This window comes from Xiphophorus maculatus, chromosome 13 (genome assembly GCF_002775205.1).
Source record: "Xiphophorus maculatus strain JP 163 A chromosome 13, X_maculatus-5.0-male, whole genome shotgun sequence".
Lineage (NCBI taxonomy): Eukaryota > Metazoa > Chordata > Actinopteri > Cyprinodontiformes > Poeciliidae > Xiphophorus > Xiphophorus maculatus.
The window spans coordinates 1,932,831-1,950,138 of NC_036455.1; the positions used below are offsets into that span (position 1 = coordinate 1,932,831).

Genomic DNA, 17,308 nt, shown 5'->3' on the forward strand with positions numbered 1-17,308 from the left:
TAATGAAGATATACAGCTTTAAGTAAATAGAATACCAACATCACCTCTCTATGCATCTTGTACTTCGGCAAACTCAGCACTATCAAAGGCTAAGCCAGGACATCAAGGATTTTTTGGACATGGCAAAAAATCTGCAATACAGAAATGTAGTATATTCTCATATGTGGCACTTCTATATAATATATGAGAATGCTATGCAAATGTTGCAGCAATGACCCAATGTAATTAGTCATGTAATCAGTCTTGAGCAGTCTTCACTTACAAGACAGAATGTTTATAACAAGGTTTCACAAATGTGTTTCATCTTTTCATGATTAAACTCCTTTAAAAAGTGTCATCACATACAGCAACTTCAGAATAAACTGAAAGCTAATTATTGTTATTTTGACAATATCACTTTCATTCATCCTTATGACTAAATTGAAATCATGAACATGTCAGATTTTAGGTTTATTAGGACTTTTAAATTCAACCAGGTGGCGACAGTCATAGGAGTCCATCCTGTAACCAATGGCTTGTCGGTTCGAATTCCTGCTCTGTCTGTGTCAGTTATTGTGTCCTTGGGCAAGACACTTTGCCTGTTGTGCCTGCTGGTAAAGTGTCTTGCAGAGGCAAGAGGTGCAAGGGGTGCTGCCATGCATCAGTGGCATGAAGTAGCTACTAGTGGCACTTAATAGCTACTACATGTGGCAAATCCAGTTTGCCACCATCAGCGTGTGAATGTATTCATGAATGAGTGAATGACTGAAAGTAAAGTGCTTTAGGGTCCTCTGGATTAAATAAAGCACTATCCAAGTACAGGCCATTCATAATGTGCTCTCTTTTACCTTCAGTTGAAGGCTCAACTTTCTTCCCCATCATAACCTGGACAAATCCAGACAGAACTCATTTTTTCAAAGCACTAGTCTCTTCAGAACCCAATATATTTGAAATTTTTATTACAATTTGCTATTTTCATATAAAGATCGGTCTTTGAGATTACTTATGACATCTACTTGTGTCATTTTTTTCTATTGAAAAATGTCTGATGTTTTTTATCTTACCAGAACCTCTTGTAAAAACTGGTTACTAATGATCTAAAGTGCAGATAAGATGTCAGATGTGTTCACCTGTCCTTAAAACGGTAGTGACACTAATTTATCACGATCTGATTGAATCTTTTAAAATTAGCAAAAGGGACTGCACTCCAAATTTGTCAGGCACTAAAGGATGTATTGCTAAACTTATTGAATGAGACGCTTAAGATTTCGTCGTGCATTTACTGATTGGAGTTGTTTAGTCGTAAAAGTGTAATCATCAATCAAATTATGTTGCAATATTATCATGGTGTACACATCATTACAATAAGACCAGTGAAATTGGATTAAACTGACCCAATAAATTAGGTTTATTCTAAAACATGTTGCAAAGCTCTGTTTTTAGATTTATGTGTAAAATCAATACTTTTTAAATGGCACCAGGATAGTGATGGGAAATTTGGCTCTTTTCAGAGAGTGAGCTCTTGTGGCATGGCTCCCAGAAAAGAGCTGGCTCTTTTGACTCCCAGCAGCTCTTAATTTATTATCATCTGTACCCTCATATTTTAGCTTAACATGAATGTTTTGTATGTTACCAAATCTTGTTGGCTTAAAATTGCCTAATTTTACATTTTTCCTGCTATTACGAAAGCAGGCTTTTTTTAAATTTTTGTTTAATATTTAAATCAAAGTTTTAATTTTTGCTGAATACAAAAACTCACCACTATCTACTGACTGAGAGGATGGACAGATTCACCAACTAACTTTTGTATCTGTCCCCCTCTCTGTTTTCACAAGATGGTATGATCCCATATTCTCACTTGTGATTGGCCACAAAGGCAACATGCTACCAATCAAAACAAAGTTCTCCCATGACAGGGCAGAGCCACTGAGAATGAGAACTGAACAAAAGGGGAAAAAAATAGAAAGCCAGCTTTTACTCAATGGGAGTTGACTCTTCTGATTCAGTATTTGTGCATGACTAATTATCAAAAATCTCATAAAATATTTAGGTAGGCTAAAAGGCATAAAGGTAGGCTTAAAGTAGGTATTTAAAGTTTAACTATGTATTTGAAAAACACAAAAAATACAGCCATCTAAATTTCAATAAAAAAGCATGCTTTCAACCAGACTAGTACAGTGTGAAAACAAATATTACAAACAAATATTACATCAAGTCAGCCTTAAAAGATACAAAGCTGTCCTTTCATAGGCACTACCAAACATTCAGCAAGCTGTTCTGATTTGACTGAAATTAGACTTTAAATTGGTAAAATCACGCTCTACTTTGTATAAAAGGGGGAAAAAAAATCACCTTGTTTGAGGTCAGACATTAGAAATTAAGCACTGCTGGAAAGTGCACACCACTTAACATGAAAACTAGAATTGGGATGAACTATACCACTATAACAAATTAGAGGTCAGTCATGGAACCAATATTAGAATTAGATTTTATTTCACATTTTGACTGAACACAGCATTTTCTTCTTCTTATAGTTTATTATTATTATAGTAATTATAGTTTCTTGTGGATTCTCTCTCCCTTTGCTGCCTCTGCAAGACTCAGTTAAAATCTTGATTGGCACAGATTTTTTTTTTCTTCACAGAAGTCCTCCCAGTGGTCAATTTGAAAACCAGGCAACATGTAGTGAGGTATCATCTGGGGTCATTTGCAACTTAATAAGCCCATCATAACCACAGGCTGGAAAATTATGCAGAGTTAATATAAAATAACCACTGAATTAATTGAAGTTTCAGTTACTGTAATTGGTTTAATTGACCAGAGATCTGCTAGAAACAAGTGATGAATGCAAAGAAGAATATAAGGTTTCCTCAAGATGACTTTTTCATCTAAATGTTCTATGCAAATGCTCCTACTAAATGTGAGGAACTGCTTAAAACAGCACACCGTACAAGTTTTCATGAAAAGCGCCCTGCAAAATGTTAAAGGTTTTGGATATTGTTTCACAACCCAACCCTCCTTTACAATAGTGCTGCCATGCCTCCCACTTCAAACAAAAAACATTGAAATGTTAAATAATTTTACATTTATTTGCTACTTTGGAATGCTCATTCCCACAAAAATACAAAAAGAACACTCATTTTTGTTTGCCACGTTAAAAATGATGAAAAAGTTCAAAGGGTGTGATTGCTTCTGCATTACAAGCGTTTTGAGCAGCATTCAGGATTGAGTTGGCTCCTGTCAGTCTCCTCACTTGCTCATTTCTACTTCAAAAGCTGGTTACTCACGTACCAAATTTTCATGTCAGAGAAGATTAGGAGGGAGAACGTGACTTATGCTTGTGAGAAGACTAATATAAGCCCAAAGACATTAAGATGCTGGCAGCAGCCTTTAGAAATGAGCAAAAGACTATAATTACTGTTTCAGAGAGAGAGAGCTATCTAAAAATACACTGGTGGGTAAGTAAAGGGGTGCTAGGAAGACAGGCGCTCACATTGCATCATTAATTGTAAATGAAATCAGTTTATTTAAATGTTGTCCTGACATTTAAAAAAAATTGCAGGACAATAGACCATGGAAAAGCTGGCACGGAGAGTTAAAATAAATGTAAGTGGAGTGAGTGAAGGTATGAGGTGTGTCTCAGTGGAACGCAGTGAGATTCAGGTCAATGAATATATCTTTACGTTGTGTCTGCTGACCTGCAGGTCGAGTTTTGAAAGCCTATTAGAAAAATTACAGGGTTGCAGTTTATAAATAACTTAAGAAAACCTCATGCCAGGGACTAAGCTTTCATTACCAGGCCACATTTCACCTTCTTTACCCTACTTTCCATCACTTTCTCATAATATATGATTCTGCATTTTAATCACACCATGTGTGCTGCAGGTGCACTGCATGCCTCAGGCTAAGACAATAGCAATTTCTGAGTGACCTATAACGCTGCACGGATTTAAGAGGTGATTGGAGACTGAAATGAAAAGCTGGAAAATTAAGAAGGGGAATGAAAACAACAAGTGAAGTGTAAATAAAAACACTATCTGTTCCAGCCGTTCCGTAGAGCACAAATTCACCTCTCATTATCGCTGTTGGGAGACATGGCTGTTGCCAAATAAATTTCCAACTGCTTTCACCGTTTAGGGGCTGCATCAAAGAAAAGTAAAACTGTGTGCTTATGAGCATTTACCCAGGAGAAAACAAAAAGCTAACTATTTAAAACAAGGACAGAGAGGAAAGCAGAGAGATGAAAACAGGGAGAAAAGTGTTGTTGAGACAAAATGACTGGGTTCAAGAAGTGTGATTAAGAGGAGTTATTTGGAGGACTGAATTTCAAACAGAAACCAAACAAAACGGGAAAAGGAAACAAAACAAAAACCTTCTAAAAGTAAATTAAAAACCAAAAATAAAAGCTATTCATAAGCAGAGCGCTGTTAGCCGCAGTTAACCACCATGAGCATACTGTGTGCGGGTGCATTGAAATGATTTCGTCTGATCTTACCTTGATAATGTGCACTGAAACCTCGGTAACGGTGGTTGCTATCGGTCACAAAATGCAGTCGGAGCCAGTTCTTGCTGCTAACGATTGGAGAGGGGACGTTACTTCCCGACAACCTGAGGAAGATCAAAAAAATTTACTTATAAAATGAAACACACACACATTCCTACACAGGTAGGCAATAATTTTTAATCTAATCAGTTGTTTAATATCATTAAAAGACCCTAGGATACTTTAAGTTACAGAGTAACTTCAAAAGAATAGCAAGAAGAATAGTTGGCACCAAAACAAAAGAAACAACAAATGGCAAACAATAAGAACTAAATACCAATTTAGAACTACAGAGGCAGAGCAATAATCTAACCAATAAGTTGAAGACACATTAAACATAAAATTGAATTCACACATCCATCCCAGCAATATTTGTTTTGCCATCAATTGTCAATGCAAAACCTGAGGTGGCTTAGTTTATGCTCCAGAGTCAGTATTTTTCAAACCACCTGAAGCATCAAGGAAGGTAAAAGTAAGTTTTCTTCCTTTCTTTCTTCACCACAATCCTCTTTCTGACTTTGCTTTCTATGTATCTGTTCATGTAGGCACTTCTCCCTGTTACACTGTATTATTCATGTTTACAGCACTTCTTTCATTTTCCGCCAGGACATTATTACTCAGAGCACAATGTATGAATATTCAATTTGCTCCAATATTAAAACGGGAGTAAAACCATAAATCTACACAAAGCTCGTGAATGTGACATTTAAATATTTAACAATGTGCTCAGAAAGCATTTAACAACCTTAAGCTACAATATGAAGGTATAATCAGAAAATTGTTCCTTGGAGTAGCTGAAGGAAAGTTTAGTCTGAAAAGGTAGACATTCAGTACCTCCAGACCTGGGGGGGCGGCTTCTTTTGAAATGCACCCACCGCAACGGCATTAGTCTCATGTATGAATGTTCATAAAGTATAAAATAAGACCATGGCACCTTTCCAACTACTTGTATGGATAATTAAAGTCTACAAAGCTATTACTTTAGTGAAAACATGAGCAGAGAAGCTACCTGGTGTCTCATGAATCGTTCCCATGTGAACCATTTGTAATGCATTATTAAACCATCCATCTATGCTGATGGCTTCTGTCTCCAACTGTTAAGTGCTCTACAAAGATATCTGCTATAAAAGCATGTCATTGAAACCCAGAGGTATAGATTATTTTCAGAACTGCTGTATTTTTTAGGTGTTGTTGGTGTTCAATCAATTGATTCTAATGTAATGCGCAGAGTGTGAGGTTGCAATGTTTATTTTCAAGTATCTGACTGGAGAACATTGTAGAAAAGTTGCATTTTTTGTGAAAATCTATATAGATGCATATATATATAAAACTTGTCTGAAACAGTATTATGAGAAGCATTACTCAGCATTACTGTAACTGTGATATTTGGGAACAAGGAGAATATTTATTTTAAACATGCTACCCTATGAAATTAGCTATAAATTCATATATAGCTAATTTCACGTAAGAGCAAAAAAAACACTGCCCAGTCAAAAGGGAAAAAAGTCACATGGATTTAAGAAAATAGGTTCAAGCCTCCTATTGGATAATTACTGCAAAGGTGACTATTGTTCATCTGGGGACACGTTATTTAACCCCACCTGAAACAATGAGTAGCTTCTCATTATTAAAAGCCCTGTCAAAAGTCACTCCCCTAAGAAATGCATTTGCATTTCCAAGCGTCAAAAATAGAAACCAGCTGAGGAGATTGCAAAAGCTACTAAAATTGGGCTAAGAATTGTCAGACGTATTATTAAAAACAGGAGGGAAACTGGAGGACCATCAAGGAAGAAAAAACAATCCTGAATGATTGTCATCAACAAATACTTAAACGTCTGCCGAAATCAAATATTAAAAAACCAACAGTAGAACTCTGAGTTTAATAGTGAAACTCGGAGCATTTCCACACACACAACTTTAATGTAACTTTGGGACTGAACAGCTGTGTAGCCATTAGAAAACCACTAATCAGTGAGACTAACCAGAAAAAACTACTCTAATTCGCAAGAAAGCATAAAGATTGGACTCTGGAGGAACAGAAGACGGTCTTTTGATCTGATGAGTCTAGAAGTACCCTGTTCCAGAGTGATGGGCACATCATCAGGGTAAGAAGAGAGGCACATGAAGGGATGCACAGTGGCTACTACGCAAGCCGTAGGGAGCAGTGCTATGATCTGGGTCCGATCATCAACAAATGTGGGCAAACACTGATGTCAGCCAACTACCAAAATGTACTGAATGATCAGGATATTCCATCAGTGGATTTTTCTCCTCCATGATGGTGTTCACTCGAAGAAGACAATGCCAGGAATTAACGGGCTGAAATTGTAAAAAAGACATAATTTTTACACACAGTCTGAACCTAAACCCAATTGAGAATCTTTGGGATGTGATACAGAGGGAGTGCACAGCGACCGGACTCTCTCATAATCAACACAATATCTTGGGAAAAAATTCATGAAATACCAGCTAGAAAAAAAAAAACAACTTGTGACATTACAGAAGCTTACCAAAACAAGATGTAATTAAAAGTAAAGGAAGCTTAACACAATATTACAGAGTGACCTTTATGTTGGTGGCAAAATTTTTATTGTTTTCATTCAACCAAGAAGTATGTTTCTGAACAAGAATAAAGTTGATTCTTGTTCTGAAATATCAAACTCCAGGAAAGAAAATCAAGTGAAAAACTCCTGGAACTTAGTGGCAGTAATAAAATAACAAAATAAAAATCCACTGTGTGAAGAACTGATGAATTGAACAACTACAACCGTTTTGAAAAGAAAAATCTTTTCTCAGAGCTCTGGGAGAGCAAACAGATTTTTCAGTTTTTGCAGAGTATGTACTCACTTTGAAAATGAATCACAAAACCAAAAATGTATCTCTGAAAATAAACAATGAATGAACAACTTTTTTATGACAATATCTTTACTGGTTTTGTGTCTGTTTCTTTGAAAAGTTCAATGGGAAACTCTTTCTAGGACCTAACGATGGTTTAAAGGTTAAACATGAGTCTGCACTACTGACTAATGTACTTTTTGCTGTTTTTAAATGTGTTTGCTACCTCCTGCATTTCATTCAGGGCTACAATTATTGACGGTAGAATGGATTAAAGCAAAATACTAAGAGTGAGAGAGTCAGTTTTCTGTGTGTATATCTTGAGGACAGGAAGAGCCAGTGGAGAATTGCCAGAAGGAGCAAGAGAATATCACTGATTAAATACACTACTAAAAGAGTATCTCTTCCTCTCTCCATTCCTGTGTCCACCACCTTGCCATCCATCCATCCTATACAGCAAAAATACAAGGGAAAAGGAGGAAGCAAATAAAGTGGCATGGGCTGAAAAGGGGGTAGGAGTAGGTATAGATCAATGAAGCTTAGACAGTGAGATACAGAAGGAGAAAGCTATATGAGGCTAGGAGGAGAGGGAAAACCAGGCAAACGATGACCGAGGTACATTACTTTGTCTGCTGTCTATTTAATTATTCATCTCAGTACCCAAGAACTGTAAAACTGAACCACACAAAACAAAAGGTGGCAGCTGATCCCAGCGTGGGTAATTTATAAATAGGAGATTAGGAAACATATTTAAGTTTAAATATTAATTTCCAACCACACCAAACACTTGACAATAAATATTATATAACATTAGCATTAGGAGCTGTGAACTTTTTGTGTTTGTTTTTCTGTCCCTCTGCTCCAAATTATCTTGAATTTATGACTGTTCACACAGAGGCATTTCTCTACAGGGACTTAAAATGCAAACCATAAGATCACAGTAGTGTTTATGCTTTACATTGTTTCGCAAGAGGGTAGTGGAAGGGGATGGGGCCTTAATCCAGTCCAATGTATGTGCATGAGCTATATTGTTTACCTAGCTTAGCTTGTAAAAACCTTATTGGCACTGCAATTCATTTTGACCTGGTTTGGTCCTTTCCAGTGTATTCCTTTTGTGATAGATGTCCATAAATTTACAAATTTTAAGCAATTATATAATCACAGCTGCACTCAGGCAGAAGAAGCCCTTTCTCATTAAATGCTGCTAACAAACGTTATTAAAATGACCAATATAAAACCTTCAAATGGTGCATAAAATGCATTCCACTGCTCCTCCTATTGGGAAAATACAATACAATGATCAAGATTTAATCAAGCCTACAGTCTTGGTGAGCAATTTTGTTGTGTGATGGTATAAAGAGAAAAATCTCCATCGACTCCCTGTGCTGATGCTAATTGGCATGCATCAGCACCTTTTTTCCCTGGGACAGGGCGGAGTTAAGCTGGTAAGAGGGTTGGGGCTGCTGCTGACTGATTCATCTGCTGTTAAGTGTGGCAAAAGCTACAGAGTGCAAGTTAAATATTTAAAAACCTTGCTAACATTTCCCTTCACTGATTTAATGCTGGTGAAATGGAGGCTAACATCGGTCTGTGGTTAAGCTAGCTAAGTCAACAGGTTGATAATGACAGTTTACCCACCTGTCTGGGAAAAAACACTGGATTGCAAACTGACTCTTTCTTTTGTCTTTCTTCTTTTTGAAAACCTGATTTAGTTATTTAAGCAGCATGCTTATCGTCGCTGTCGTTCTCGTCTTCTACTGACTGCTACTAAACACTGCCAAGTGCGAACAAGCAGGAACAAACCACTCCATGCAGATAAGTAGGGGTGTTGTGTAAATATACTATATTTACTTTTTGGTCTAGGAGTATTACCATTTAACTTTTACTGCCAAGAACAGATAAAAATAATGATATTATTAATTATTTTACTGACAGTACCCTTAATTTTTTTTTAATGTTATGAACATTGTTTTTTCCTTTGTTGGTGCCCATGTCGCACCCCTGCTGATGAGGTACTACTTTTGACATTCTCCTTACCTTTCGGGTGTGGCGATGTGGAGGGAGGGTGTATTTTGGATTAAAGAAAGTAAAGAGTTGCAAAAAAAAGTGGTCGACAAAAATAAAATAATCCAAATGTATGTATTTTAAGATGCAATTTTTATGTATTTTCACAGACTACTAGCTAATTACCTACTAGTATCTCTTGAAACCAAGGCAAAATTACCAGATAAGCTGGTTAAAATACACTTCAACTCTTCCCTGAGTATCTAAAATAAACAGTAAACGGCCTGTAGTTACATAGTATTTTATAAAAGACCTCAAAGCATCACAGTACATTCAGTCATTCACCCATTCATGCACATGTTCACACATAAACTATTGGACTGTAGCTGGCGCAGTCTGACAGAGGCAAGGCTGCCATGCATCGTTGCCACTGGGTCCTCTGACCACTACCAGCAGCAGGGAAGTCTAGTGAAGTGTCTTGCCCAAAGACACAACAACAAAGTCAGACAAAGTGGGGATTCAAACCAGCAACCCACTAATTACAGGCAGTAGTGATGTCTACCACCATCACTACTGCCACTAAAATAACACTCAGTGACTGAAATTGTGGTAAAAGTTCTTCAGCGTTTGCCATTATGTTGATAACCGTATTAGATGTTTTTACATTGGTACTTACTGTAGGTGTCTAATGATCTGCTGGAAGAATTTTGATCTTTGTAACCTCTTGATAGGTAAAATATTGACAAATTAGTCTTTGAAATATGGCACGTAATTATGTTTCAAATTCATGTGATCGATGCCTCTGAAATGTCTTATTCTTATTCTGATAGTTAATAAAAACTTTGGGTATTCATATACATTCTTAGTGTCTAACCTTTTTCATTATACAGCAGGGAAATGCCTCTTAGACAGTCTGTCTTAATAGCCGTATCTATTTAAGACAGGTGGGGACCGCCATGCACATACACAAGCAAACTCACACTTTGTGCGATAAGGAGAAACAGGAGAAAATGCATTTCAACACGAGTCCACACACACACACATGCAGGCGTGTACACGCACACACTGCAAGAGTGTTGGACAGAATGTAGTACTATAGAGTCATCATCAACCAGCATAGAGAGACAAAAAAGTTCTTCAGTTTTGTGTCCGTCTGCCTAATGCATGTATATTGTGCATTTATGCCATAGTGTGTGTTTGTTTTAGCATTTCTCACCTGGTAAGACCCATTTTTCCAATAAACACTTACATTGTGAGGCCCTGTCTTTCCTTGTGAGCCACAAAGCCTGGGCCCCATAAGAAGAAGTGCTCTTGTTTGGGAAAGGGTTTGTTTTAGGACTAATGTGTGAATTGAGTACAGGTTTAGTGTAGGGTTAGGCATGTACTGGCAATGATTAGGTTTAGAGTAAGAGTCAGGGTTAGGCTGTAGAAATGAATGAAAAGAGAATGGAATTCAATGCAAAGTCCTTGTGAAGGTAGAAAGACATACTATATGGGTGTGTGCGCGTGTGTGTGGATGTGTCCGGGCTTGCGTAAGCATGCCTGCTGTGTCACTCTCCATCAATCTCAAGTGGGCAGGGAGTAATCAGTGTTCACAACAGGACCATGCTCTGTCCCTCCCTCCCCTCTCTGTTATCTCATCTAAAATTTTCTCCTCCTCCCTGCTCGCCTCCTCACCGGTTTGTCAGGGTGAATGATCCAGCTGTTTTAAAAGTGAGCTGTTCATAATAAAGCCTAAAATAAAGCAGAAGTGGGTGACTAAGGATTTGTCCCCTCACCCCCAAAACAATAATAACTTTGAACTAAGATTATATAAATTCATTGATGTCCAAATGGCAAAAAATTGGACATCAACTTTACAGGGCTGGACAATATTATTTAAATAACATTCCTCATACAATTATAATGACAACATAGCTCGTCATTCATTACCTGAAATAACCTTAAGGCAGTTTTGGACCCTAAATATTCCTGATCATGATGAAAGTTTTCAATAACACAGCTGGGATTCTCTAAATTGAGAGATATCAATTTAAATAATGAGTTAAAAGGCTCATTATTTCTAAGTCTTGGGCTCTATGTTTTAAAGAGAACTGTTACTAGCTAGCACCTTTGCCCTGTTTCCTTCTTTCCTATTTTGAAGATTGGATAGTAAAGACTGGCCTCAGCATAACATTATATATTTACCCAACAGACTAGAGATATTAACTGAATGAAAAGTTCCTACACTGAAACATGACCATGATAAGAATTATTTAGACAGCTACAATAATGATAAACTAACATTGATGTCTATAAATCTTCAAAACTGGAAATATAGGATTTGATACTTTTCCTTGTAAAACTAATTATTTCCTCTTCTGAATCCATTTCAGTGCTGGGTTTACATTTCAAAATATAATAATTAAACAGTTGTGCAACTTAATGTAACCAGTATAATAATTAGGCTCATTTTGATCATTTGAAAGTTCTACTTTTCAAGAAATAGTTGTGTTTGCATAACTGACTCAAAAAGACTGAAACGTTTTAGGTTACATTTTTGTGTCACTTTTGTCCTTCTCACAGAAAACACTGATCATAGTTTTATTCCATCCACCTATCTATACTACAACTAATGAACAGAAAAAATAATATTAAAAATGCTGCACTAAATAATTATATTCTAATTAGAGATTGGAATTTGCCAAAGTTTTCACTGTGAGGTAATATCCCTGAAATTGAACAAGATGAAATATTGCAAAGCTTTTTATACTCCTCTAGTTAGGGTGCTAGTTATTTTAGAAGGTGCTGTATATTTGCTTTATAAATTGATTTTACTTTTTCAAAGTGTATGGCCCAACAACTGTACTGTGTACATCAAGTCTTTCAAATTATTTAGAATTTGCTTATAGTAACATGGTTTTAACTAATATTGCAGATTTTCATGTTTTTACCTTAAAACATTTAAAATAAGAGCAACATTGTACTAGAAATTGGGGACAATATAGAAAAGACCTTAGCTCTTTGGGAACCACCTCACTGGTTCTTATGTAGTTTTCACATGTCAAACTGCTTGAAAACTGTATAAAAATGTGACATATTTTATCCTTTGAGGGTAGAAGCTGTATGTATGAATAATTTATGGAGTTAAGTGACTTAACATTAATTCTCCAGAATATTGCCATGTACTTGGCTGAAAATAAGAGAAATTGCAGTCAAGACCCAATGAAAAATATCTGAATCTCATTAGACAGCTCAGGACCAACGTTGTATTGGTGAAGTACTTTAATGTAAAAAAAATAAAATAAAATAATAATAAGTAGAATCTATCCATCAATTTTCTAACACCCTTGTCCCTAGTGGGGTCGGGAGGGCTGCTGGAGCCTATCTCCAGCTAACATTCCGGGCAAGAGACGGGGTACACCCTGGACAGGTTGTCAGTCTGTCGCAGGGCAACACAGAAACAGACAGGACAATCAACCATGCACACTCACACCTAGGGAGAATTTAGAGAGACCAATTAACCTAACAGGCATGTTTTTGGACTGTGAGAGGAAGCCAGAGTACCTAGAGAGAACCCACGCATGCACAAGGAGAACATGCAAACTCCGTGCAGAAAGACCCCGGGCCAGGAATCAAACCTAGGAGCTTCTTGCTGCAAGGCAACAGTGCTACCAACTGCGCCTCTGTGCAGCCCAAAAAAATAAATAGTAAAAGAGCTCAAATATCTTGTTGCCATTTTCATACTATCATCCCTAAAAATAAGCATAACAAGACTAAAATACATAAATGAACTAAAATAAGTTGAAATATTACTTCACTGATTCAACTGCATTAAGATTTTGACTTCAGGCGCAATTAAAAACAGCAACGTATGTATGACGGTGGAACTAATTGGCTGTGGCTTAAGCTGGTTACACATTACGCTTCATCAGTCTTCCCCTTCTGGCCAGGTCCCTCTGGTTTGACTTAGCAACTCCTGGAAAAGGTTATTTTCAGTGGGAATGGGAAATATCAGTTTTACTGCTGACTCACAGGTGACCTGTGAAAAAAATCCTCCCTGCAGTGATGACATGAGTTCACTGTAATTAATGTTAACCAGATAAATTACCAGCCAATCGGAAAAACAACAATAATATGAACTTCAGTGAATCTTACATTCATAATCCAATTAAGATTTTACGTACAAAAATATTTTACAGACTTTTTTTTGATATGCCAACACAAAGGAATGCATAACTGTGGCAAAAAACTAAAAGGATATAAGAATATGTAAAAATGTCGAAAATGTGCCCTACCTTTATATTCAACCTACTAATACTCTAATACTCAAAAATAAAATACAAGAAATTGTCTTCAGAAGTCACTTAATTGGCAAACAGTAATCTTTGGTGGCTGCACAAACTGCAGCGTTTGTGAGGAAATGACCTAGTTTTAGTTTTTCCATTTTTCTTATCTTATGCTGATGAGTATAACCTGACTTTGTTTGCATAAACTCTAATCTAATTATCACACACTAATCTAATTACAGACTTTACTTTGATTCTAAGAGTAATTTCATTAAGCTGTTTACATGCCTGGCAGACACAGATTTATCTTAATATGCTCATCTTAATACAATATCACATCCTGAGTTGACTGAATTAATCAAGTTTTGTTTTTCGTTTGTCTCAAGTCAAAAACTACATGTGAAATGTTCTTATACAACAACATAGACAGTTCTGCTTTAAACTGTTTCCTGCAGGTTTTACAGAAAGAATCCAGTTAAGACCAGATTTAAGGTGGTGGTGCCAGTTACTGAAAAAGACAGTTGCTCTAAAAATTAACACTTGCATACACTGGACAATCTGGTCACAGAAGAAAATAATTCAGATGGACAGATTAAGTCAGCGTATGGTGTTTACATTCCCAATCAACCTCCTTATGTAGCTAAATTTTTCAACTCGTCATATTGTAACTATCTGAGCAAACTTTTGTGACCTCGAGGAAACAGACTATGAGTTGGCTGCTCCGCTTGGCTTTTGTGGAGTTGGTACATGATCACAATTTTAGTTTCATGTGCAGATGGCAACTGTCAGTTTCCCAGTGACTGTCTGTCCTTCTTTGTTTTTCTCAACTCCTCTCAGTGTCCCCATCTCTTTGTGTCTACAACCTCTTTGCTCCCCCATGAGTCTCCTTGATGGCTTTTTCTTCCTGCATCTCCCTTTCCACTCGTCTTGTCCTGTCAGCTCTCATCTCCCCCACCTCTTGTCCCCGATTCCGCACCTCTGCTTTCCTTTCCACCTTGCCTTTCACCTTCTTACCTTCCGTCTTTTCCTCTTCTCTCCTGGCTCATGTTGTCACCCCAATTGCCCTTTTCGACTCCTCTTTCTGCTCATCCCTTTCTTATCCCCCACATTTTTGTCTCTGTTTCTTGAACATTCTTCTGAGTGACCTGAGATTTTCTTCCTAAAACAATGTGACACCCCTTTCACTATGCTCTAATTTGGCCCCTTCTTTCTTTTTGATGCTCTGAAGTGAGGTGCTTTCAGTAAAGAGTTTTACAATTTTCCCCAAACTGTCAAAGGTAAGTTATCACTGTGATAGATTTATCAAGACATGCTTAGACAATAGCCTTATAGATCTAAATGAGACTTTGAGCGAGCCAAAATTGGATTTAAAAATTGACACCCTTGGAGAAACGATTTAAAGGTCACCGCTTTAACATGGAATCCCAATGTTGCAAATAGATTCAGACGAAAATAGTCCACATTATGAACTTGTTTACAAGCTCTCTACAAGCTATGTCTTGTGAACATGGCTATAGCGTCCACCGTGTCTCTGAAACTGGTGGTAGATGTGATTTACAGATTTTAGAATACATAAATTCAAATAACATAAGCCTCTGTTTACAATCAAGACAATATAAACCACATATAATATAGAAGGCACAGCATGTGAAGTCTTGCCCAAGAACATAATTATGGAAGCAACCCACCAATTACAAGATCATTTCCTATCACCGTAACCATTGTCTTGAGCTCAAGTGTAGTACACAGGGTGAGCATAGACGTTACCACAGAATGGCTAATGCTCTATCAAAAAGGCTCTGGCAGTCAGCTCTTATCCTCACTGTTAATGAGTCTGATGGCTTGCAGGTGTGCAGGGGAACACCTGCAAGGTGATTCCATCCTCTGAATTAGAACCTGATCTCCATGGCACATTTAAGTGGTTCCAGGAGCTCCAACACAACAAAAAGGACACACTACACACATACAACAAACCATGTTCCTAACCCCAATGAAGACAACTGTAAGAAATCGCCTTTGGTGCAACATGCAGTTCAACTTATTTGTTGAGATTCTTACAGAAAATAATACAATGAAAGCAGAAGTATTCAATTACACAATCACCAGAGTCCTAAAGTCTCTAAGTAAATTTGAATGCTTTGTGTCATTTACAAATGCTCATGTGTTTCCAAGAAGGTGTTTCTGATTTTTTTTCAAAGTCATTGGTCTACTACTTATTGATACTTTGGAGAGACCCACAAGTCATTATGTTCTTGCAACAAGATGTCTGTTCAAGTCTGTTCAACATGTTATGATCCATTTCTAAAGTCAGGCAGTTCTACGTAAAACGCAAGACAGGACCATTCACATACTGCCTATATTTTCTCATTTTACTACATACTTCCTCATTTAGGTTTTCCAATTGCTAGAGTAATTTGGCTGTATCTACAACTTGCATGTAATGTATGGTTACATAAGGCTTTAATATTTCATGAACAGTAACAATGCCGTGATATATCCCCACCGGCTCAATTTGTTGGTGTTTCACCAGTTTTTAGATGCACTGTGAAATTTTACTTTGACCCACGTTCTGCTTACATTACGCTTTTCTCCAGGCTTGACTAATGTTTTCAAGGCATTTCTATCCTCATTAAACATTCAATGAATAAATATTTCAACAGGCATATTTGCTGTCTTCCGAGTCTTGCATTTCGCTAACCCATCAGAGCTCATAGATAGAAATACAAGTGCAGAGATGGGGATACCCATTTATGGCAAAGAATTCATTCATAAAGTTTGGAATAGATTAAAAAAAAATTTCTGAAATATATGTCTAATCAATTGTATATGACAACATCTTTATGCACAATTTGACTCAAAAGTCAGGATCCTGGCTTGCTCTAAAACTTTGTGTGTTCTGGCTATATTGGAAGTAATCTGTTTATCTTGTGAGCAAGAAAAAAACAGCGAAGTTGTGCATTTCTGTCCAAGGTCACTGCTCCATTTCCGATTTGGGATGGTGCCGCTATCCCGGCATCCTTTCTGCCAGCAGCATTGATTAGCACTCGGCAAGCATAACATCACTCTCTCACACACAAACAAATGCACCCCCACCCACAAACACATGCACACACTCTTTGTCTTATATAGCCAGTTCTGATGCCATCTCTCAAAAGAATGCTAGTGGTCAACCAGATCACAAGCCCACAAACATGTACTGTTTTATGATGTTTTGCATAAAGCACAATAACAGAAAGAATAGCATGAAGCAGAGCCAAACAAAACAAAAGGCAAATTTCTGGACAAGAGACAATGACAAATTTTTGATTGATGATTCAGGAGGTATTGGGTTTACTTCAGTGGAGCTAACCTGGACTTGTTCCAGTCACACAATACTTTGTGGTTTCTCTTCATTACATTAAACAATATAGGCAGCTTGGTCATTATTGTCAGAAGGAATTGGGATTGAGACAGGTAATTTCAGTTAAGACTGCGCTTTATACACCCTTTAGTAAAAGTGACATTTATTGCATTTTATCCTTTTTAAACCTTAATTTAAAAGATTTAAAATTCAAAACAATAGTGGTCAACAAATGCAGCATGGAAAAAAACAGGGCTTCTTGAGAGATAGGAGAAATGTGAGGGTAATGTTTTGTTTTAAGTACACATGGAGTTAAACACAAAATGATTTACATTTCAA

At 37.0% G+C, this 17,308-nt stretch overlaps 1 protein-coding gene across 8 annotated transcripts in view; it reads right to left on the minus strand.

The window, feature by feature from the left end:
* Positions 1 to 17,308, minus strand: part of LOC102226981 (CUB and sushi domain-containing protein 3) — a 392,616-nt gene that overhangs the window by 165,523 nt on the left and 209,785 nt on the right. For all 8 annotated transcript variants that reach the window (XM_023345230.1, XM_023345235.1, XM_023345233.1 and 5 more), the window contains one exon: positions 4,475 to 4,587. In XM_023345230.1, coding sequence (XP_023200998.1) covers positions 4,475 to 4,587 — 113 coding nt within the window. The remainder of the gene's footprint in view (positions 1 to 4,474; positions 4,588 to 17,308) is intronic.